This window comes from Palaemon carinicauda, chromosome 14 (assembly GCF_036898095.1).
Source record: "Palaemon carinicauda isolate YSFRI2023 chromosome 14, ASM3689809v2, whole genome shotgun sequence".
Classification (NCBI taxonomy): Eukaryota; Metazoa; Arthropoda; class Malacostraca; order Decapoda; family Palaemonidae; genus Palaemon; species Palaemon carinicauda.
In genome coordinates this window covers 123,756,135-123,779,178 of record NC_090738.1, presented here as the reverse complement: position 1 = coordinate 123,779,178, position 23,044 = coordinate 123,756,135, and the positions used below count along the sequence as shown (strand labels likewise).

Below are 23,044 nucleotides of genomic sequence, written 5' to 3'. Positions count from 1 at the left end.
GGTGCGTAGTGGATTAATGGCCTGTGCGCCTTTCTTAGTTTTCTTGGTATATTTTTTGGCACTATTAATCTACCTCGGCTTGCTCTTTCTGATATTTTTAGCTCCATGATGTTTTCAGTAATTCCTTCTATTTGCTTCCATGCTTGTATTATCATGTAGCGTTCCCTTCTCCTTTCTAGACTGTATAGTTTTAAAAATTGCAGTCTTTCCCAGTAGTCAAGCTCCTTAACTTCTTCTATTCTAGCAATATAGGACCTTTGTACACTCTCTATTTGTACAATATCCTTTTGGTAGTGTGGGTACCATATCACATTGCAGTACTCGAGTGTACTACGTACATAAGTTTTGTAAAGCATAATCGTCTGTTCAGCTTTTCTTGTTTTAAAGTGTCTGAATAACATTCCCATTTTTGCTTTACATTTAGCCAACAGTGTTGCTATTTGGTCGTTGCATAACATATTCCTATTTAACATTACACCAAGAGAGAGAGAGAGAGAGAGAGAGAGAGAGAGAGAGAGAGAGAGAGAGAGAGAGAGAGAGAGAGAGAGAGAGAGTTGTCTTAGAGGATCTTCTGGGTCTCTAGTTGCTTATAATTAAAGGACCTTCTGGGTGCCCAGTTTCCCTAGTTAAATCTCCTGGGTTCTCAGTTGCCTTAGTTAAATGACCTTTTGGGTTCCCAGTGGCCCTAGTTAAATGACCTTCTGTGTTCCCAGTTTCCCTAGTTAAATGACTTTTTTGGGTTCTTGGTTACCCTAGTTAAATTACCTTGGTTCCCAGTTGTCATAATCAAATGACCTTCTGTGTTTCCCTAGTTAAAGGACCATGTGGGTGCTTAGTTGCTTTGTTAAATGATCTTATGGGTTCCTAGTTTACCTAGTTAAATGGTCTTCTTGGTTCCTTGTTGCCTTAATTAAAGACCTTCTGGTTCCCAGTACCTCTACTTAAATAACATTCTGGGTTCCAAGTCTCCCTGGTTAAATGACCTTTTGGGTCTCTAGATGACCTAGTTAAATGACCTTATGGGTTCTTAGTTTCCCTAATTAAAGAATTTTTGGGTTCCTAGTTGTCATATTTAAATGATCTTCTGGGTTCCCAATTGCCAAAATTAAATGACCTAAGTCCCCAGTTTCCCTGTTTAAATGACCTTATAAGTCTCTAGTTGCCGTAGTTGAACGGCCTTCTGGGTTCCTAGTTACCCTAATTGGTTCCTAGTTGCCATAGTTGAATTACCTTTTGGGTTCTTAGATTTTCTAGTTAAATGACCTTCTGGGTTCCTAGTTTCCATAGTTAAATGACCTTGTGGGTTCTTAGTTGCTCTAGGTAAATGGCATTTGGATTCCAAGCTGCCCTAGTTTAATGACTTTCTGGGGTTCCTGTTGTCTTAATTAAATGGCCACCTGGGTTTCTAAAGTAGTTGCCCTAGTTAAATCTACTTCTGGGTCCTTAGTGGCCCTACTTTGAATATTCTGGGCTTCTAGTTGCCATAGTTGAATGATCTTCTGGGTTCTTAGATGCCCTAGGTAAATGACCTTCTGTGTTCCCAGTTGCTATAATTAAATGACATTCTGGGTTTTTAGTTGCCCTTGTTAAATGACCTTCTGGGTTCCCAGCTGCTATAGTTAAATGATATTCCGAGTTCCCAGTTGTTAAATGACCTGGGTTCCCAGCTGCTATAGTTAAATGATATTCCGAGTTCCCAGTTGCTAAATGACCTTCTGGGTTCCCAGTTGCCATGATTAAATGACCTTCTGGGTTCACAGTTGCCATAGTTAAATGACATTCCGGGTTCCCAATTGTTAAATGACCTTCTGGGTTCCCAGTTGCCATGATTAAATGACCCTCTGGGTTCCCAGTTATTAAAGGACCTTATGGGTTCCCAACTGCCCTAGTTTAATGACTTTCTGGGTTCCTAGTTAAATGACCGGAACTAGACTTTTGGTAATTCTAGCTTTGTCTTTGATGATGATTATTAAATATTCCGATTATCGCTCGCCTTATTTTCGTTACATCTTTGCAATTCTTCTTCTGATGAGATATTCTGTTTTGCAGTTTTGGATAAAAGGTTTTGATAACCTTCCAATTTATTTCTGAACGGTTTCTACTGTTTCACTGTAATAAGAGCTCTCAAACTCTGGTGTACACACACACACACACACACACACAAACACACACACACACACACACACACACACACACACATATATATATATATATATATATATATATATATATATATATACATACAGTATATATACACACACACACGCACACACACACACACACACATATATATATATATATATATATATACATATATATATACATATATATATATACATATATATATATATATATATATATATATATATATATATATATATATATATATAAATGATAAAGCCATCGGTCTTTTCAGCAAGTTTTTAGTCACACCATAACATTCCCAAATGAAAGTTGAATATTAAAATGAACTGATTTAGAGTTGGGATCATAGATAGAGCACTTTGATATGTTACCATATTTATTTATTTCTAGAAACTGACAATGTGCCTAGAATTTACATATCCAATCCAATTAAATCAAATTTGTTAATTTTAGGAGCATATACAAGAATTATTGTTATTGAAAGAGTATAAAAACCCCTATTATAAAGAAAAGATTGAATAAAGTTTAGATAACATGAATTCTGAAAAGGGATACCAACTTGACTATTGCAACACATTTAATCAGCTCTCCGCCAAAAAGTCCGAGCCTAAGGTAAATTGGCCTACCCATTACTATCACTAGGGTCCACACAAGGACCTTGCGGCTATTTTCAAGCTTTGCTCCCGTTATAGGCTGCTAAGGAGCAGTAGCCAGTGTTGGCAAAATATTTTTGCTAGTAATCTACAAAATAAGGTTTATAAAAATATTTACTCCAGTTATGGGCTGATAAACAGCAATAGCCAGCGTTGGCAAAATATTTTTGCAAGTAATCTACAAAATAAGATGATGTATAAAATGAATAAATGGGAGGCCAGTCAGCATTAACTGCAGTGATAAATGAATGTGTGGTCATTTACCTCTGCTGTGGTCGGAGAAGCCATCAATTTCCTATAGTCACCGCAGAGATTCCGGGCGAAATAAGCCCCACCCCTTGATGACGTCTTAGACAATCACGTTGTCTCCTACTTTAGCAGCGGTCACAATACATCCCTTCACAAATTTAACGAGGGAGACAACATGATTGGCCATGACGTCATCAGGGGGTGTGGCCTATTTTGACCAGAATCTCTGCAGAGACTATGGTGCAGTTGTGGCGGGATGCACACAAAAGCAACCCCCACACCCTTATCCCTCTAACAGACAATTGTCTCCTCAACACAAACTTTCCCCTTACGTTATCAACTGGACTCTTAGACAGAAGGAAACTAAAAACAAGCCATAACCTTAATACTATATTCCTTAAAACTGAAAAATTCAACACAATAACCCATCCACAATCAAATATACCCCTCAAAATCAATATCAAAGCTTAAAACTAAACACTAACAAAACCTAACCTTAAATTCACCACAACCCTAATTTCAAAACGCAAAAACATATATATATATATTGCGTGTGTTCACTAACACTTTCGCAAGATAAGTCACAAATAAAAACACAAAGTAATCATTCACTAAGCCAAACTGTTTTTATTGGTACAACACCACTATATGAAAACAGAAATGTGTGTTACTTTGCCACAACGGCCTTAACTCTTGGGGTCATAGGTGTCAAGATCATCATCATCATAATCATCATTATCATCATACGTAATTGTGATACACAGGCCAGGTCATCAACGGTTGAGCAATCCAAAAGAGCAGTCTAAACAAAATCGATTAAGGCCAGGTCAGCAACTAAAGATCAGCATTAAAAAAAAATAATTCTCCAAAGGAGGAATTACGAACACTCCTAGCTAACTAAACTATCGCACTATAATCAAAGATAAATAATAAATTGTTCCTATCATTCGTAATCACGACAAGCAAATAAACAAAACTGTACTTACTCAAATAATAATGAAACACTTCCACACTGGTAAAAGAATAAAAATTATAATCCAGCATTCACAAACACAACTGCCTCTAGCTGCAGTCAAATCAAATATAATCATTCAGCCAAGACATGCACCACTCTCCTAACCTAGCTAAAACTTTAACAAACAACCTCATTTATACCAACAGTCTTTCGCACAACAAACAATGGATACACAAACTACCTCTCGCTCGCTGACACACACACACTCTCTCTCTCTCTCTCTCTCTCTCTCTCTCTCTCTCTCTCTCTCTCTCTCTCTCTCTCTCTCTCTCTCTCTCTCTCTCTGGATTTGGCAAACAACACAAATAAATAAAAATAAAACAAAAATCAATCCTCCACACAGTAATGACCTGTTGGTTGTCCACAGACTAGCCAACCCTCTTGAACTCAGAGTTGATTAAATCATAGCACAGATTAATTAAACTGTATTTACCCATGGCAGGTTAGGGTGAAATCCTAAATAACTTCAGATCAAAGGGTGATAAGGACCACTGTTTTATCAAAACTAAATTATGATGCTGGTGTAACTTAAGTACAGTCATTACAAGCAGAATCAAATGATTTATATCTTTAATTCTGGCCTTTTGATATGTTACTTGGTCTTTAAGCAATCTCTCTTGGCTGTTATATAAAGTTCCCTATAGATTTTGTATCATGTGCATGCTGGCTAGGATCCCTATAAATTTAGAGCTTTTTGAGTAATGAAACTTTTTTGTTTTTTTATAGAGTTCTTGGTAACCTCAGGGCATTGTAAGTTGGACTTTTGAATGGGAATCCATGTAGACCCATGGCCTAGTGACTTGTTTCTAGTTCCCTAGACGCATCGACTTTAATATATGGTTCCCTTTAGACTGAGTCTTCCATTAAATTCAGAACTGTGTACTTTCTGTCTCAGTGTTATGAGATAAAATATTTTGTGAGGTAGACTGCTTGTTTGTATGCTCACGACCATGTGACTGCGAGGAAGAATTGTACAACTTTCTCAACGCTGTAACCCATGGACAGAGGATCTCAACTTTTTTGTAAATTTGCTTCCGGTGTTCTGATGTCAATACAATGATGAAGAAAATCCCAACTCCCCTGAGTGAATTTATGGCTGAATTAATGTACAGTAGGTAGGTGTACCACATTTCAGAAACTCCTATGTAGTAATTGTACAGAAATGCAATCAACTCGCAGATCCAGGTCAGTCCAGCCCAGAAAATCAGCTTCACTGAATAACTAATCCTGCAGGAAAAAATAAGAAAAATTATATCATGATAAGTCAAAATGTCGCCTTTTCCAATTTACAATATTACCAGCGGTACCCCGTGTAGTGAAAGCATTGGGTAACACTAGCAATGAAGGCAATACCCAAAGATACTATTTATGGAATTATTGGTTTTTCTGTAGAAATATTTGATATCTTTTACAATTTATATCTTGTATTTTTAAGTAATATCTTAATTGATAAAAAGAAAATCACATGTAAATATGAAAATTTAGAAAAAAATACCCACTTTTTTTATGCAGATAAAAGATAATCGCGGCAAAGTAGTATGTCCTTAACGTATATATTGAAAATATCGAAAGAAGAACAAAGTAAAATGAAAGAATCAGAAAAAGAACAAAGAAGAAAACTCACGGGTTATTTTGTTCATATTTTCTGAGTCCAGAATGTTGTCGTTTTGCCGACCCAACATGACCGGTTGCAGTTGCCGTATGACTTTCCTGTGCTGCTGAGAATGATGGCTATTATTATTATCAATATCATTAATGTTACTTTCAACATTATTATTATTGCTAGCAGCAGTATTAAGCATTCAGTAAACAAGAGGTATTATAGTCCATTTCTTTTAGCGATGCATATTTGCACCGACTTGCAACGGTGCCCTTTTAGCTCGGAAAAGTTTCCGGATCGCTGATTGGTTGGACAAGATAATTCTAACCAATCAGCGATCAGGAAACTTTTCCGAGCTAAAAGGGCACCGCCGCGAGTCGGTGCAAATATGCATCGCTAAAAAAATGGACTATAGTAACATATATCTAATTCATAAAGTTTCCAAGTACATGGGAACATGTACTTCTTAGAATATTCTAATTTCCTCTTTTCCTTATCTCCCTGGGCTATTTTTCCCTTTTGGAGCCTCTGGGCTTATAGCATCCTGCTTTTCCAACTAGGGTTGTAACTTAGCAAGTAATAATAATAATAATAATAATAATAATAATAATAATAATAATAATAATAATAATCTTTAATGTGAATTAAACTTCTATTATTATCATTATTGTTATTATTATTATTATTATTATTATTATTATTATTATTAGCTGAGCTAAAACCCTAGTTTGAAAAGCTATAAGCCCAAGGGCTCCAAAAGGGAATATAGCCCAGTGAGGAAAGGAAACTAGGAAATTAGCGAATTATCAAAAATATATTATCCAGCAAGGTACTAAATGCCAATGTTTTTTTTTTTTTTTTTTTTTTTTTTTTAATATATATACCTAACTCAAGAATATATAGAGACCATGAACTTACTGTCATCAGTGTTCTGTGATCCATAACCTTGTTCCAGTCGCTTTATATTTGCCCACCTGACAAGTTTGCCAGCTGCTAGAAAGACTATGTTTGCAAGAATGGAGATAGACATCGGCAGATAGAGGTAGAGCACCTGTGCTATGTCATCTGCAAGGATCAAAGATCTTCATGTATAGAGAAAACTGAAAGTTTGTATTTTTTTCCAATGAATTTTTCAAGTTGATGTTACACTAATATGGATTTTTAAGCTGTCATGTTTACCCAATTTTCCAAAAAAATGCACAAAATGTCTGTGAGAAAGGCTTTTTGAACAGTGGGGATGACTTACCAGAGAAAAAACACTTATATTCTCCAAATTTTGGCCTGATGACTGAACAAGGTAAATTTTGTCTGTAATGATCAAGAGCCAGAGCAACTGCTGTGATTATACCTGCTGCTCCCCAGACCCACAAGGAGTGACACAGAAACCGGTAGTTCTCGGACATACTCACATCTCTGTAGGAAAAACATTGCAGAAATTGAAGTTAAGCTGTACCTGTTGTTGCAAAATTTGAGCACGATTTGTTGCACAATTGGTTTGATAGCTACTGTAGCTTTTTATTAGTTATTAGGCTATAGTCACGCAGACTGCTCCTTTCACCTAAAGCAGTCTGTCAACAGAAATCTTGTTACTGATACCCAGACGCCCATCTTTACTACTAATCGAATCATGGACCACTTCAGCTGTCTGTAATAGTTATACAGTATTTGCTGTGGCTATATTCTTAGGTTTGTTAACATGTTGGTTATTTGTTGATCTATGAATCGTTTGGACTCTATACCGCACATGTAACTACAACATTGATACTATATATAATTATCTCCTAAAATCAGCATATAGGTAGTAAGGTGGGGTCCACAGTACCATACAATACAGTGAAAAATTAGTGTATGTATAAGATTCGTGTAGGCACATATTTTTTTCTAAGAATTGCACAAACCATTGTTGTTAATCAATGCTTTAATGATAAACTACAGAGGACATGATTTAGTTAAAAGGAATATAGTTCTTAACCACTTCCTGATTAATCTGTTCGATTCAAATTTAGCAATGTACACAAGTGAAATTGATTTTCTCAACCCTATATACATTTCTGGGTTCCTGCTGGAACTTAATGCTGGTTTTAGGTATATTTCATTGTTGTTATTCATGCTTCAACAGAAAAAGGTAAAAAATCATTGGCTATAGGACTTCATCAGCGAATGAGTTGAATACATGGACTGATGTAGATACCAGTAAGTAATCAGTGAATATTTCAGTGAATACTGTCTTTTAACACTATTATTCTTGATTTTTAACATCACCTATTGTTTTTTATCATAGTTTGGAATTATGAGAGAAGGAATAGCTAAATACAGCTACTGAACCAACGACTATATAGATTCATGAATTAAGATTCTATGAGGCTCTCTTAGCTCTGGAAGTATTGTGGTCACTATCACTTTCATAGGTAATAAAGGGACTATTTGCACTTATAACCAAGCAGGGGATTGTTTTATTCCTTAGTGGCAATGAAGCCAAAGGTAATTGAGCAAAACATCAAGTCTGATCTCAAAACTTACAGGCTAAGGAGGAGAGATTCCATGGCAATAGAAGTATTCCATAGGAAACTTGCTAAGGAGAAGAACAGCGTGAGCCCACCTGTTGGAATGAGAAAGGAAATCAATAGTATTAAAAGAAAAGACGTGGATATTACAAGACTTTGATTGGATCATGTTTGCTATGGATTTTTAGTCATCAATTTTTGAATACCAATAGGGTGAATTCTCATGTACTTTTTGGCCTGGAAATGCGTCCCTTATAAGATGGTAATATTGCAATCAAGCTAAAAGTCAAGATCTATTGCACAGTAATAAGATCAGTGTTAATCTATGGATCAGAAACTTGGGCTTTAAGACGAAAAGAGAACATATATGAGAATGGTGAGGAGGATTCTGGGAATATCACTGCTTGAAAGCTTGGAAAATGATGAAATAAGAAGAATGGCAGGTGTAGTGAAGATTACTGAGATGATAAGAGTGTCAGGACTGAGATGGTCTGGGAACTTGTTGAGGATGTGTGGTGGTGAGGGAGTGAGGAGAGCTTGGGAGGAACATGTTAAAGGGAGAAGATCAAGAGGGAGGCAGTTGGTGGAAGAGAATGCCTTTGATAAAAGGCACTGGAGAGGGTGCAACAGGCAACCAACCCCTTAATTTAGGGATAACGGTGGGAAAGAAGATAAGATGGTAAACAATTCACGTGAACCTCTTTGACGATGGTGAATTTAGTCCAAGTATGATATTTTATCGAATTCATTACCTTATATCTGGATATTAATCTCGGGCGCCATCGTCCAATTATCATCTTGTGCATAATGCCTATGAAAGGTTGTGTGATTGGTTATACAAGTTAAAATGATACCAAATGTGAGAGTACGAATATGGTGGATTAATTTGCATTACATAGCGCTGAATGGCCTTTGATGCCCCAGTGCTTGGCTTAAGACCTTAATTTTATATTCTATTCAATTCATGATTTTCCCCAATCAAATCAAAGCTATGCTATCAAACTTGGTGTAGATGCTTTTCAGTACAACTTGAAAAAGTTCAAACTTGGAGCAAATGTTTTTATGTTGAACAAGCTGACAAAAGTCTTTAGATAGTTTATACATGAAATATCGGTTTTAATGTTGTTAGTGTTTTTAAAATATTTCATTTTAATAGTTCATTACTTTTTATATCGTTTATTTATTTCCTTATTTCCTTTCCTCACTGGGATATTTTTCCTTGTTGGAGCCCTTGGGCTTATAGCATCTTGCTTTTCCCACTAGGGTTGCAGCTTGGCTAGTAATAATGATAATAATAATAATAATAATAATGAGCAGGTTATCACAAGTCTCGTTTCAGCGTTTGTGTTACTCATCTGCTATTCACCAGCAAGATACACTTCTTGAAGTAAGGATCAGATTGTTATGCTGAACATAAAGATTATATATATATGATCCAGAACTCGGTTCAGCAAATTAATGGTAAATATATACAAAATAACCGTTTGACGTAACTAGTTAAACAGGGGTTTCAGACGCATTTTTGTGTTTCGTAGTTTTTTTTTTCTTTTATATATCCATGACTAATGGAAATTTGTTGTTTTTCATCAAGAACTTATTTTTCCGTAGTCCAAAACCTAAAATTTTCCTGTAAAAGTTATAAAAAACTGTTCAGAACATACGTAAATATACCTGGAAAAAATCAAACTTTTCCAGATAGATATCGACGCATTGTAAAAACAAGTCTATGTTAGTGGTGTGATGGAAAGTTGGATTTCAGTCTCAGTTTTTATGGTGTAAATGAAGGGGATGCAATGGAATTGAGGGGAGATACACTAACCTGAGGTATAGATAGATACAGGAATTACTGCCACACCTCTGCCATCTTTCCCTTTTTTTTTTGTTTGGTCACTGGGCGCGCAGTAAAGCCCCCCTGACACTTGCACGCATTTCTGGCATGCACTAGGAGGTTCCCGCACTGTTCACGACATGTTTACGACACGTTCAAGCATAGTTTATGACAAGTTCACGCCACGTTCACGACATGACACGAATTGGCATGACTAGTTCACGAAAAGTTCACGACACGTTCACTCATCTTTCCGCATCGTTCACGCATCGTTCACTCCAGTTCACGACTTGGCCACATCATATATAAAGACGGGGCTTCCTACATGATTTTTATCAAAAGCGTATTCTTGTGCTAATCTTTGATTAATATCCCCTGTATTAATGTGTGGGTTATCTTTATAGATATTTGTAATAATTATACCTCTAGTATATATATTATTTAATTATTATTATAGGTAATTAACTGGTTTGAATATATATGTATATATATATATATATATATATATATATATATATATATATATATATATATATATATATATATATATATATATAATGTTTGTGTGTGTGTATACACATTCAATAAACCACAAGCAAAATGAAGAAAATATATCTCTCTCTCTTTTACACCTGCTCATGAAGGGATTAAAGAACTTCTGTCCTCTTTTTGTGGTATAAAATCAATAATTCTCTCTCTCTCTCTTTCTCTCTCTCTCTCTCTCTCTCTCTCTCTCTCTCTCTCTCTCTCTCTCTCTCTCTCTCTTTCTCTTTCTCTCTCTCTCTCAATTAAATAAGGAAAGGGGAGAGGTAAAAGAATATATTGTCATTATACAGATTTTTTCTTTGATGATTATGAGGAAGTAGGGATAAATCCATTGCTTTAATTGCCATGCACTGGCACGCATCCTCCCGCATCGTCCCGCGCTGTTCACGACGCGTTCACTCCAGTTTGCGCATCGTTCACTACTAGTTCACGCCAATTTTGTCGTGACAGTGCGTGCCACAAATTTTGAACATTTCAAAATTCTCGCCACGCATGGCACACATGCCACGCACCGTTCACGACGCGTTCATGCCAGTTCCCGCATCGTTCACTCCAGTTCACGACAAAAGGCGTGACAATGCGTGCCGCAAATGCGTGCAAGTGTCAGGGGGGCTTAAGGATGAAATCGGGTGTAATTCATCAGAAGGTGGTATGCCAGAAATTCCTGTGACCAGCTGTACTTCCAACTAGCCATATGTTGACCGGTTTCCTTATTGTAAGAAGGGTCTGTGTCTCCTTACACCGATGACCCTACTCTATCCTTTGATAATACTAAAAACCAATCGTTAAAAACCAATGAAGTAGACTTCTTGCTCCAAAATTATCCGTTCACACAAACCGATTTTCTCAATAACTCCCAATCTTGTTCTCAATTAATAATAACTATTTTTATGTTAAAAGAAAACTGTCAATAAACCCATAAAGACAATATTAAAGCTGTGACCAGTTTACATTTTCCTTCACAATGGCTTAGGTGTTTGAAAGACCTCTAAATCGGAACCTCGAATCCGACGTGAAGGTCAGTGATTGGCCGAGAGAGATCACGTGAGACTTCACTTTCAGTTCTCGTTCAAACTTCACTTCCAAACATTGTATTCAAACCCCGCCTTCAAACATTTAGTTCAAACATTACATTCAAACCTCGCTTTCGAATTATACGTTCAAACCACATTTTCAAACTTTATTATTATTATTATTATTATTATTATTATTATTATTATTATTATTATTATTACACCATGATTCGTGTGTCAGACTCGTGATGCAGTAGTAGTGTTGAAAAATAGTACTAGCAGCCAAACTGTAGTGCAACACTGCGCACTTGTTTACTCAAGCAGAGACTCTTGTTATTATTATTTGAATTATTATCAAAATTTCTATATTTCAAATCAATAAAATCATTATCAAAAGTATTACTATTATTATGATTAAAATTAGTATTAAGATAATATAAAGTGTTGGTAGCAAAAGATCTTCAGGATAAACTGACATTGCATAAGGTCAATCATAGAGGTTCTGAATAAAGCAATTCTTCAGTGCGTTTCTTGGGTAAAGCCTGAAAGTATTTTTAAAAGAATACATGGTTGATAAAAGGGATGAAGAAGTGATATTATTTTTTTCCGCGGCTAAACAAATTATGTTCCATGTAATGTGAAGTAATATCCTACGAAATAAATGTCGAGCGAGTGGTGTTGTAGTGACCAACAGTGTTGCCAGATGGGTTAGTCTAAAAATCCCCAAATCTCACGATAAAAAATCCCCAAAACAACACAAAAATCCACATTTCCACAAATATATATTTTTTTCTGATCCTGTAGGTATTACTAGTATAGAAATTACCCACTATATGTAAGTTCAAGCAAACTAATTGCAACAATATATAGGTTTACTCATCATTGTTTCTTCTTCATAGAAATTTCTACAGAATATTCCCATCAGACACTCAAAATCTCTAAATCCAGGGATAAATTCCCATATCTGGCAACACTGGTGACAAATGGTGGCGAAGAGAGTGCAAGGAGGGAGAGGTTATGTTAGACAGCCTAACTTGGTTCCATATATAATATACAGGTATCTTATGTTTTTAATATATTCGTCCTGAATTAAAAGGTACTCATTGTTACTTACTAATTATGAAGCAAGTCTCTGGAAAATGTCGTCCAGTCAAAAGAATAATTAATAGCAGACAAGACATCAAATAAGCCATCACATAGCTCATAAGGATTCTTCCTGGAAGAGTGTTGATCTGCAGAATGAAAGACATTAATTATCAGTTTGTAAATCTCTTAACAGTTATGCAAAATCTAAAAAAAAAGGACATGATGAATAACATCCCCCCGTTGAGATACTACCGCTACAGAGTTAGTTATTGGGTCCTTTGACTGGTCAGACAGTACTACATTGAATCCGTCTCTCTGGTTACGGCTCATTTCATCTTTGCCGACATATACACACACTAGTCTGGCCTTTTCTTCACACACACTCCTCTTTCCGTAAAGACTTAACAACACTGAAATTACCAAACATTTCTTCTTCTCTCAAGAGGTTAACTACTGCACTGTAATTGTTCAATGGCTAATTTCCCTTTGGTAAGGGAAAAAGAGGCTCTTTAGTTATAGTAAGCAGCTCTTGTAGGAGAAGAACACTCCAAAATCAAACCATTCTTCTCTAGTCTTGGGTAGTACCATAGCCTCTGTACCATGGTCTTCCAATGTCTTGGGTTAGAGTTCTCTTGCTTGAGGGTACTCTCGGGCACACTATTCTATCTTGTTTCTTTTCCTCTTGTTATTTTGAAGTTTTTATCCTTTTGTATTCAAGTTTTTATAGTTTATATATGAAAGATTTATGTTAATGTTAATTTTCTTAAACTTCTCTTGTAATTTTCCTTATTTACTTTCCTCACTGAGCTATTTTCCCTGTTAAAGCCTTTGGGCTTATAGCATCCTGCTTTTCCAACTGGGTTGTGGCTTAGCAAGTTATAATAATATAATGGAATTGAAACTTAGGTCCAAAACAGGATTGGATTCATGAATATGAAGGCTCTTTTTTAAAAGGTTCTGAAATAACTAACACGTAGATCATCTAAAGGATTACTTCATGCAGTTATAGAAAGGGAGCGTTATACACTAATGTTTTCAACTAACAAATAAAAGTAAATAATCCTTTGAAATTATTTGAAAATATTCTCTGCAGTGCAGGGTTGCCATTCGTACGATAGTTATAGTACGTGTACGATTATTTTGGGTCCGGTACGATGTACGATACATACCTAAGGTATAAACAATGTAGGTGTGTGTGGGTTTAATTAAACAATTATACTAAAATCTTTTGAAATAAGTCAATCATGTAACACCCTAATAATTATATTGAAACTGTGTACGATAATTTTGGTTGAAAAACGACAATTTTAAGGCTCATGTACGATAATTCAGTCGAAATAATCTGGCAACCCTGCTGCAGTGGCGTGCGTGAGACATTTTCTATGAAAATATGCAAGAGGCAAACACCAGGTTGATGACTTTTACTCAAAAGTTCACATCCTGCTTCAAGCTGAAATTGACCTCCCTTACTCATCTCTCAGTTGAGTAAACAACAACGAAAACAATTACAGCCGTTTCCAGTCCACTGCAGCACAAATGCCTCAGACATGTCTTTATTCATGTCTGAGGTGTAGCCAGTTTTCATCACCACGCTGGCCAGTGAGGATTGGTGATGGTGGGAGATGTTTGTATGATCGCTTACAGCAAACCAACCTAGTATGTGTCCCTGACTAGTACAGCTTTATTGATCGTTGGAGATTTTTGTCTGATCTTTTACAGCAAACCAACCTAGTATGAGTGTCCCTGACTAGTACAGCTTCGCTGATCTTGGGAGAGTTTTGTCTGATCGTTCACAACAAACCAACTCTAGTATGAGTGTCCCTGACTAGTACAGCTTTGCTGATCGTGGCAATACATAAACCCTTTCACCCCATCAAGGTATCCCTATCCAAAAAGCTGAAAAAAAAACACATGTTCATAAATGCATACTTTGTGTGGCATCAACTTTACTCTGAAATATAATGAGGATTATTGAGGCTTCCTTACCTTTCTCACAGACTTGTGAGGACGTCTTACTTTGGCCATAGCCAAGAAGAAGGCTGTTGCACATAATGCAATGCAGGAGATTGCTAGGTAGATGGGAATGATGACGAACTTCTCCTGATGCGTTGCCTTCGAAGGAGGATTATCGCAAAATATTATTACAATCGTAGTGCTGTTTCCTTCAACTGCATAATCAATGCAATATACTGCAGTGTTCAACTTTATCTGCTCATTAATGCAACTGGTTTCAATAGAATTTTTTTCCACAAAGAATGTATTCACTGTGTTATCTTCATTGAACGTAAAATAGTTTTTGCCCGTCTGTTTGCCATAAGAAACAAATACTGTAGGTCCCTTGTTATTATAACAGAGAGGTCTATCCGTGAATTCCATTTCTGTAACATTGCCAGCAACAAATTCTTCATTCTTGATAATATCTAAGCCTAATTTGTTACTTACACAGTCATAGAAACCATTCAAGTACTGTCCTTCCGGGCAACATTTCCCAACAGCCAGACCTTTGCTGGAACGCTCAACAAATTCAGGCGGGAGAATATGAGTTACTTCTCTCAAGCACAGAATGATCATACTTTCGGTTTCTCCCGTAACTTCCTTGTAATCATCTACACAGTAGTGATCAATGGTAACGTTTCCCAAGCTGGAATTCACAGAAATGCTTCGCTCATCTTGCACCCTCCAAGGAATGAATGTATCGTTTCTTCTTATCTCTACATTACAATCCTTTCCAGCGCTGGATTTGGGTCTATTGGTCTGGGGAATGTAAGTTCCCAGCAACTCTGACATCTCATCACTTGGCATGTAATCGATACCTTTTGATGTGCAACCTTTGTCAGACCAAATTTCATTTGGTTGGCAACATTTCTGGAATGAATTCCGACAGAAAATGTCTCCACTGTCTTTGCAGCAAAGAGAATCTGTAAAACACCGGTCTAATGATTTCGAGCAAAGTTCATATTTGCCATCTATAAAGGTATCTGCTTCTTTAATTGTCTTTGGGGATTTAGGATCCATATCAAAGCTATTTGCAGACATCCGGTTTCGAGGGTCAGAAGAAGAGGAATAATCAAATTGCTTTACGTCTCTACATTTCTGTAACCAATGGCAGGAAGAGGCTACGAGAAGGACATCTGTTGATGTTTCATACAACTCTATGCAATAGGAATTGGGTTCAAAGGTCTTTACAGTTTTAATTTTCAGGTGACCAGACGGGAGGATTGTGTGATTTCCCGGCTCTAAAGCTATATGATACGGATGGAAACATTTTTCTTTTTTACCAAGTTCGTAATTTATAATTGTTGAATTACCCTCAACAATACTTTTAACTTTTTCATCAAAACTGGTTTCGTTGGAAGGTGTGCAGTTTTTAGTTTTAGAGTTTAGGAGCTCATTTAGCGCACAACATTTTCTTATAACCAAACTATTCAGTTCTTGGTCTCTAGGCGAATGCATCTGTTGGTCCTGAGAGTTCTGTTGGGTATAATTGTCTTCGGTTCTGGTTATCAGATCCAAGTTCACATCGGCAACCACGCTAGGCATTTCTCTTGTCGAATTATGTAGTACTACATCCCTTTTCACTTGTTCAGTTCCTTCTAAGTTTTCATTTCCGACGCCAGAAACGGTGATTTTACCAGCCATGGTTTGGTCGTCGTTTTGGCCAGCCACGGTTTGGGTGTCATTGTTCAATGTATATCCAGTGGAACCTTTAGGTATATGAGGCCTGTCTGATGGCTTTTTCAAAGTTGAGAGACTATCATTTGACGCTACCAATTCACTCAAAGCTGGCAAAAATTCAGATGAGGTTTCTGCTAAGATGAGTAGCACCAGAAACAGGAAAGTACTCTTCATGGTTTCGGTTGTTGATGCCGTCCACCAATGCGAATCTGTAAAATTAAAAAAAAGATTACAAATTGCTGGCCATGTAAAAAACAATGGCTTAAATCTCGAGGAAATGGAGAGCGAAACAGAAAAAAGTTACTGTAAACATTTTTTTGGGGCCTTGTTATGAAGAAATTATGAGGAAATAGTTTTTTAAGCTACTTACATTGTTTAATAAGAATTTGAACATATTTTGAATGAATATTACATTACTGAGTCTACTAAAAACTTTACTCAGGATTTGCCAGTTAAAAACGTTCCAAAGTCCAGTATATTAATTTCTGCATTGAGCTTGTAACCCTCAACTGCCTGAGACTTGTGAGTCAGCCTACATATGCTGTCAAATGTGCAGAGGAAAAGGGAGGTTGCATTAAACAATCTTGTAGCATGCTCTCTGCTGCAGATTATTGTGAGCCCAGGATTTTTGGTCTTTGGGTGAGAATTTGTTGCCCAAGGCCTTGCTTTGAGAATTTGGGAGGAATTTAAGGTTGCAGCAACAAGTGAAGTAACTGTTAACTTATGTTATTTTAATTTGTTTTTTAGCATATTCCAGTTTTAGACAGCCCTAGGCAGTGACGTTATTCTTTCACTTATGTATACCCATGTAGCTGCCTCTCTATTCTTTTCATTTTAGAATATCTGCTCACCCTTTTTGCTCCTTGGTTGTTTGTTTATAAAGCAAAACTCTAGATGAATTAAGTAGTAGATGAGGTTCTGTTGTCTTGACTTCTCATATGATAGAGCCAAGTTTGCTGTGATTTGGGTAAACTTCTACTCTTTTGGATAATGGTTTCGTACCTTATTTTCTTCGCCTTGCCTTTTTCAAATTTCTTGCCTGGTGGCACACACAAGAAAATTTTCTTTGTCTTATTAACATTTAATTGATAATCAAACCGAGTTATTGCTGTTTTAGTCTCCTCTTTCTAGTCATGAAGGCTGAATGGGTATTGGTTGAAAGCTTAGCGTAGACATCTGTCATCTCAACCACTCTCTCCGGCTGATGCCATTCCAGATAGAAATCATTGTAGAGGCTGTGGTGGCATCTCGGCCTCAATCTGGGAATACTTGATTCAATTTTCAAGTCAATCTGCCATCTTAGAATTTTCTACCGTATGTGTGGTAGGTAGGGAGGACGTTTCCGAATTCTGCCCTCTGCCTTGGCCTCTGTTCACAAAATCTTTATCTCATTTTAGAGGTCTTTTACTCTGTTGCCACCTGGACAAGGCAACTCTTCTAGCACAGTGTTGGTCCCTTGATTCAATCCTGGCCCTTCATACACCAGCTACTTACTTGGACAAGTAGATTTATATACTTACGGAGTTGGTTTGGTCCTCAAGTTTCTACTTCTACTTTATTAGAGCAAGTATATAACTCATTTTAAGGCAGTTGTTTTTCAAAAACATACGTAGAAACGAGTGAATGTCAGAGGTCAAACTCAAACGTGTACTCCCTATGAGGTTTGTGCTACGACTGAAGGACGAAGGGTGTATCGTCTTGTGATTCATGGAATCTACACAGATGCCATTACTCACAGGGGGTTACTGCACTGTAATTGTTCACCGGCCACTTTTCCTCTTGGTAAGGGTAGAAGAGAGACTTTAGCTATGGTAAGCAGCACTTCTAGGAGAAGGACACTCAAAAATCAAACCATTGTACTCTAGTCTTGGGTAGTGCCATAGCCTCTGTACCATGGTCTTCCACAGTCTTGGGTTAGAATTCTCTTGCTTGAGGGTACACTCGGGCACACTATTCTATCTTATTTCTTTTCCTCTTGTTTTGTTAGTTTTTACAGTTTATATAGGAGATCTTTTAATGTTACTGATCTAAAAATATTTTACTTTTCCTTGTTTCCTTTACCCACTGGGCTATTTTCCCTATTGGATCCCCTGGGTTTATAGTATCCTGCTTTTCCAACTAGGGTCATAACTTAATAATGATAATAATGATAATAGTAATAATAATAATTATTATTATTATTATTATTATTATTATTATTATTAACAACTATTAAGTCACGATACTATACAACTTGAGTAGGAAGGCCTTGACAACATTCAATTGATATGTTTTTTTTTTCTTATTCGAATGAGTGGAGAAGGGAGGTAGAATAAACGAAAAGGTATGTACTGTAGAACTATTATTATCATTATTATTATTATTATTATTATTAATTATTATTATTATTATTATTATTATTTTATTATTATTAATGATATTATTATTATTATTATCATTATTATTATTATTATTATTTTTATTATTATTATTATTATTATTATTATTATTAAAGTTAATATAGATTTTAAAATTATTGTTATTAGATTTTAATTTATATGTTGTTACTATTCTTGAATTATTTTATTTTAATTGATCATTACTTCTCATGTAGAGTATTCATTTCATTACATTTCTTTTCCTCACTGGGCTATTTTTCTCTGCTGGAGTCCTTGGGCTTGTAGCATCCTGCTTTCCCAACTAGAGTTATAGCATAGCTAATAATAATAATAATAATAATAATAATAATAGTAATGATAATAAAAATAATAATAATAATAAAGCTGACTGGTTGGTTACGGGCTCTAGCGAAATTTTTTTAGAAAATAATCAAAGAATTGACCGACTTTAAGAATAACAAACAAAAAACCGACAATGTTGAAGTTTAATAATAGCAGTGAAGCCAAGCAGCATTATTAATGCCGGGCGGTGATGCGAATAAGTAGCAGTATTAGTGCCAGGCAGTGAAGCCAAGCAGAAGAACTAGTGCCGTACGGCGAAGCCAAGCAGAAGAACTAGCGCCGTACGGTGAAGCCAAGCAGCATCATTAGTGCCGGGCAGTGAGGCCAAGCAGCATCATTAGTGCCGGGCGATGAAGCCAAGCATCATCATTAGTGCCGGGCAGTGAAGCCAAGCAGCATCATTAGTGCCGGCGGTGAAGCCAAGCAGACAGCAGCATTAATGCCGGGCGATGAAGCCAAGCATCATCATTAGTGCCGGGCAGTGAAGCCAAGCAGCATCATTAGTGCCGGCGGTGAAGCCAAGCAGCAAGCAGCATTAATGCCGGGCGATGAAGCCAAGCATCATCATTAGTGCCGGGCAGTGAAGCCAAGCAGCATCATTAGTGCCGGCGGTGAAGCCAAGCAGCAAGCAGCATTAATGCCGGGCGATGAAGCCAAGCATCATCATTAGTGCCGGGCAGTGAAGCCAAGCAGCATCATTAGTGCCGGGCGGTGAAGCCAAGCAGCAAGCAGCATTAATGCCGGGCGATGAAGCCAAGCATCATCATTAGTGCCGGGCAGTGAAGCCAAGCAGCATCATTAGTGCCGGCAGTGAAGCCAAGCAGCAAGCAGCATTAATGCCGGGCGATGAAGCCAAGCATCATCATTAGTGCCGGGCAGTGAAGCCAAGCAGCATCATTAGTGCCGGCGGTGAAGCCAAGCAGCAAGCAGCATTAATGATGGGCGATGAAGCCAAGCATCATCATTAGTGCCGGGCGGTGAAGCCAAGCAGCATCATTAGTGCCGGGCGGTGAAGCCAAGCAGCATCATTAGTGCCGGGCGGTGAAGCCAAGCAGCATCATTAGTGTCGGGCGGTGAAGCCAAGCAGCATCATTAGTGCCGCCGGTGAAGCCAAGCAGCAAGCAGCATTAATGCCGGGCGATGAAGCTAAGCATCATCATTAGTGCCGGGCGGTGAAGCCAAGCACCATCATTAGTGCTGGCGGTGAAGCCAAGCTGCAAGCAGCATTAATGCCGGGCGATGAAGCTAAGCATCATCATTAGTGACGGGCAGTGAAGCCAAGCAGCATCATTAGTGCCGGCGGTGAAGCCAAGCAGCAAGCAGCATTAATGCCGGGCGATGAAGCCAAGCATCATCATTAGTGCCGGGCAGTGAAGCCAAGCAGCATCATTAGTGCCGGCGGTGAAGCCAAGCAGCAAGCAGCATTAATGCCGGGCGATGAAGCCAAGCATCATCATTAGTGCCGGGCAGTGAAGCCAAGCAGCATCATTAGTGCCGGCGGTGAAGCCAAGCAGCAAGCAGCATTAATGCCGGGCGATGAAGCCAAGCATCATCATTAGTGCCGGGCAGTGAAGCCAAGCAGCATCATTAGTGCCGGGCGGTGAAGCCAAGCAGCAAGCAGCATTAATGCCGGGCGATGAAGCCAAGCATCATCATTAGTGCCGGGCAGTGAAGCCAAGCAGCATCATTAGTGCCGGCGGTGAAGCCAAGCAGCAAGCAGCATTAATGCCGGGCGATGAAGCCAAGCATCATCATTAGTGCAGGGCAGTGAAGCCAAGCAGCATCATTAGTGCCGGCGGTGAAGCCAAGCAGCAAGCAGCATTAATGATGGGCGATGAAGCCAAGCATTATCATTAGTGCCGGGCGGTGAAGCCAAGCAACATCATCAGTGCCGGGCGATGAAGCCAAGCAGCATCATTAGTGCCGGGCAGTGAAGCCAAGCAGCATCATTAGTGCCGGGCGGTGAAGCCAAGCAGCAAGCAGCATTAATGCCGGGCGATGAAGCTAAGTATCATCATTAGTGCCGGGCGATGAAGCCAAGCACCATCATTAGTGCCGGGCGATGAAGCCAAGCAGCATCATTAGTGAGGGGCGGTGAAGACAACCAGCATCATTAGTGCCGGGCGGTGAAGCCAAGCAGCATCATTAGTGCCGGGCGGAGAAGCCAAGCAGCATCATCAGTGCCGGGCGATGAAGCCAAGCACCATCATTAGTGCCGGGCGATGAAGCCAAGCAGCATCATTAGTGCCGGGCGGTGAAGCCAAGCAGCATCATTAGTGCCGGGCGGAGAAGCCAAGCAGCATCATCAGTGCCGGGCGATGAAGCCAAGCATCATCATTAGTGCCGGGCGATGAAGCCAAGCAGCATCATTAGTGAGGGGCGGTGAAGACAAGCAGCATCATTAGTGCCGGGCGGTGAAGCCAAGCAGCATCATTAGTGCCGGGCGGTGAAGCCAAGCAGCATCATTAGTGCCGGGCGGTGAAGCCAAGCAGCATCATTAGTGCCGGGCGATGAAGCCAAGCAGCATCATCAGTGCCGGGCGATGAAGCCAAGCACCATCATTAGTGCCGGGCGATGAAGCCAAGCAGCATCATTAGTGAGGGGCGGTGAAGACAAGCAGCATCATTAGTGCCGGGTGGTGAAGCCAAGCAGTATCATTAGTGCCGGGCGGTGAAGCCAAGCAGCATCATTAGTGCCGGGCGATGAAGCCAAGCAGCATCATCAGTGCCGGGCAATGAAGCCAAGCACCATCATTAGTGCCGGGCGATGAATCCAAGCAGCATCATTAGTGAGGGGCGGTGAAGACAAGCAGCATCATTAGTGCCGGGTGGTGAAGCCAAGCAGTATCCTTAGTGCCGGGCGGTGAAGCCAAGCAGCATCATTAGTGCCGGGTGGTGAAGCCAAGCAGTATCATTAGTGCCGGGCGGTGAAGCCAAGCAGCATCATTAGTGCCGGGCGGTGAAGCCAAGCAGCATCATTAGTGCCGGGCGGTGAAGCCAAGCAGCATCATTAGTGCCGGGCAGTGAAGCCAAGCAGCATCATTAGTGCCGGGCGGTGAAGCCAAGCAGCATCATTAGTGCCGGGCAGTGAAGCCAAGCAGCATCATTAGTGCCGGCGGTGAAGCCAAGCAGCAAGCAGCACTAATGCCGGGCAATGAAGCTAAGCATCATCATTAGTGCCAGGCGGTGAAGCCAAGCAGCATCATCAATGCCGGGCGATGAAGCCAAGCAGCATCATTAGTGCCGGGCGGTGAAGGCAAGCAGCATCATTAGTGCCGGGCAGTGAAGCCAAGCAGCATCATCAATGCCGGGCGATGAAGCCAAGCAGCATCATTAGTGCCGGGCGGTGAAGCCAAGCAGCATCATTAGTGCCGGCGGTGAAGCCAAGCAGCAAGCAGCATTAATGCCGGGCAATGAAGCTAAGCATCATCATTAGTGCCGGGCGGTGAAGCCAAGCACCATCATTAGTGCTGGCGGTGAAGCCAAGCTGCAAGCAGCATTAATGCCGGGCGATGAAGCTAAGCATCATCATTAGTGACGGGCAGTGAAGCCAAGCAGCATCATTAGTGCCGGCGGTGAAGCCAAGCAGCAAGCAGCATTAATGCCGGGCGATGAAGCTAAGCATCATCATTAGTGCCGGGCGATGAAGCCAAGCATCATCATTAGTGCCGGGCGGAGAAGCCAAGCATCATCATCAGTGCCGGGCGATGAAGCCAAGCAGCATCATTAGTGAGGGGCGGTGAAGACAAGCAGCAGCATTAGTTCTGGGCGGTGATGCCAACTATTCTTCCTGGGCACTCTGTAATTCTTTTCTCTCTGTCCTCTGGTTGTTGCAGCACACCTCTCCTCCTGTCTTCAATTCTTCTTACGTGTATTGTTGAGCTTTCGACTTCTGTAATTCCATTTTTATTTTCTACTCAGAAATTACCTTCTTAATCCAACTTGTTATCTAAATTCTGTCTACCCTCTGATGCCCTCTCATTCATGGAATAACGTAATCCCCACTGTTGT

General features: G+C 39.2%; 1 protein-coding gene and 1 long non-coding RNA gene across 5 annotated transcripts in view; one reads left to right on the top strand and one right to left on the bottom strand.

Annotated features, from left to right (window-relative positions):
* The first annotated feature begins 2,503 nt into the window (after nucleotides 1-2,503).
* Nucleotides 2,504-4,343, top strand: LOC137653730 (uncharacterized). Its single transcript, XR_011046538.1, has 2 exons — nucleotides 2,504-2,898; nucleotides 2,989-4,343. It is a non-coding gene; the product is annotated as an uncharacterized lncRNA (long non-coding RNA).
* Nucleotides 2,892-23,044, bottom strand: part of LOC137653729 (uncharacterized) — a 25,566-nt gene continuing 5,413 nt past the window's right edge. For 3 of the 4 annotated variants that reach the window (XM_068387339.1, XM_068387337.1, XM_068387341.1), the window contains exons 2-8: nucleotides 14,626-16,523; nucleotides 12,668-12,785; nucleotides 8,183-8,261; nucleotides 6,909-7,075; nucleotides 6,581-6,727; nucleotides 5,687-5,777; nucleotides 2,892-5,289 (exon numbers count right to left, since the gene is read on the bottom strand). In XM_068387339.1, coding sequence (XP_068243440.1) covers nucleotides 4,932-5,289; nucleotides 5,687-5,777; nucleotides 6,581-6,727; nucleotides 6,909-7,075; nucleotides 8,183-8,261; nucleotides 12,668-12,785; nucleotides 14,626-16,488 — 2,823 coding nt within the window. In that variant the 5' untranslated portion in view covers nucleotides 16,489-16,523 and the 3' untranslated portion in view covers nucleotides 2,892-4,931. Of the gene's footprint in view, nucleotides 5,290-5,686; nucleotides 5,778-6,580; nucleotides 6,728-6,908; nucleotides 7,076-8,182; nucleotides 8,262-12,667; nucleotides 12,786-14,625; nucleotides 16,524-17,834; nucleotides 17,962-23,044 lie in introns of those variants that run through there. The other variant, XM_068387340.1, reaches the window with a different exon arrangement.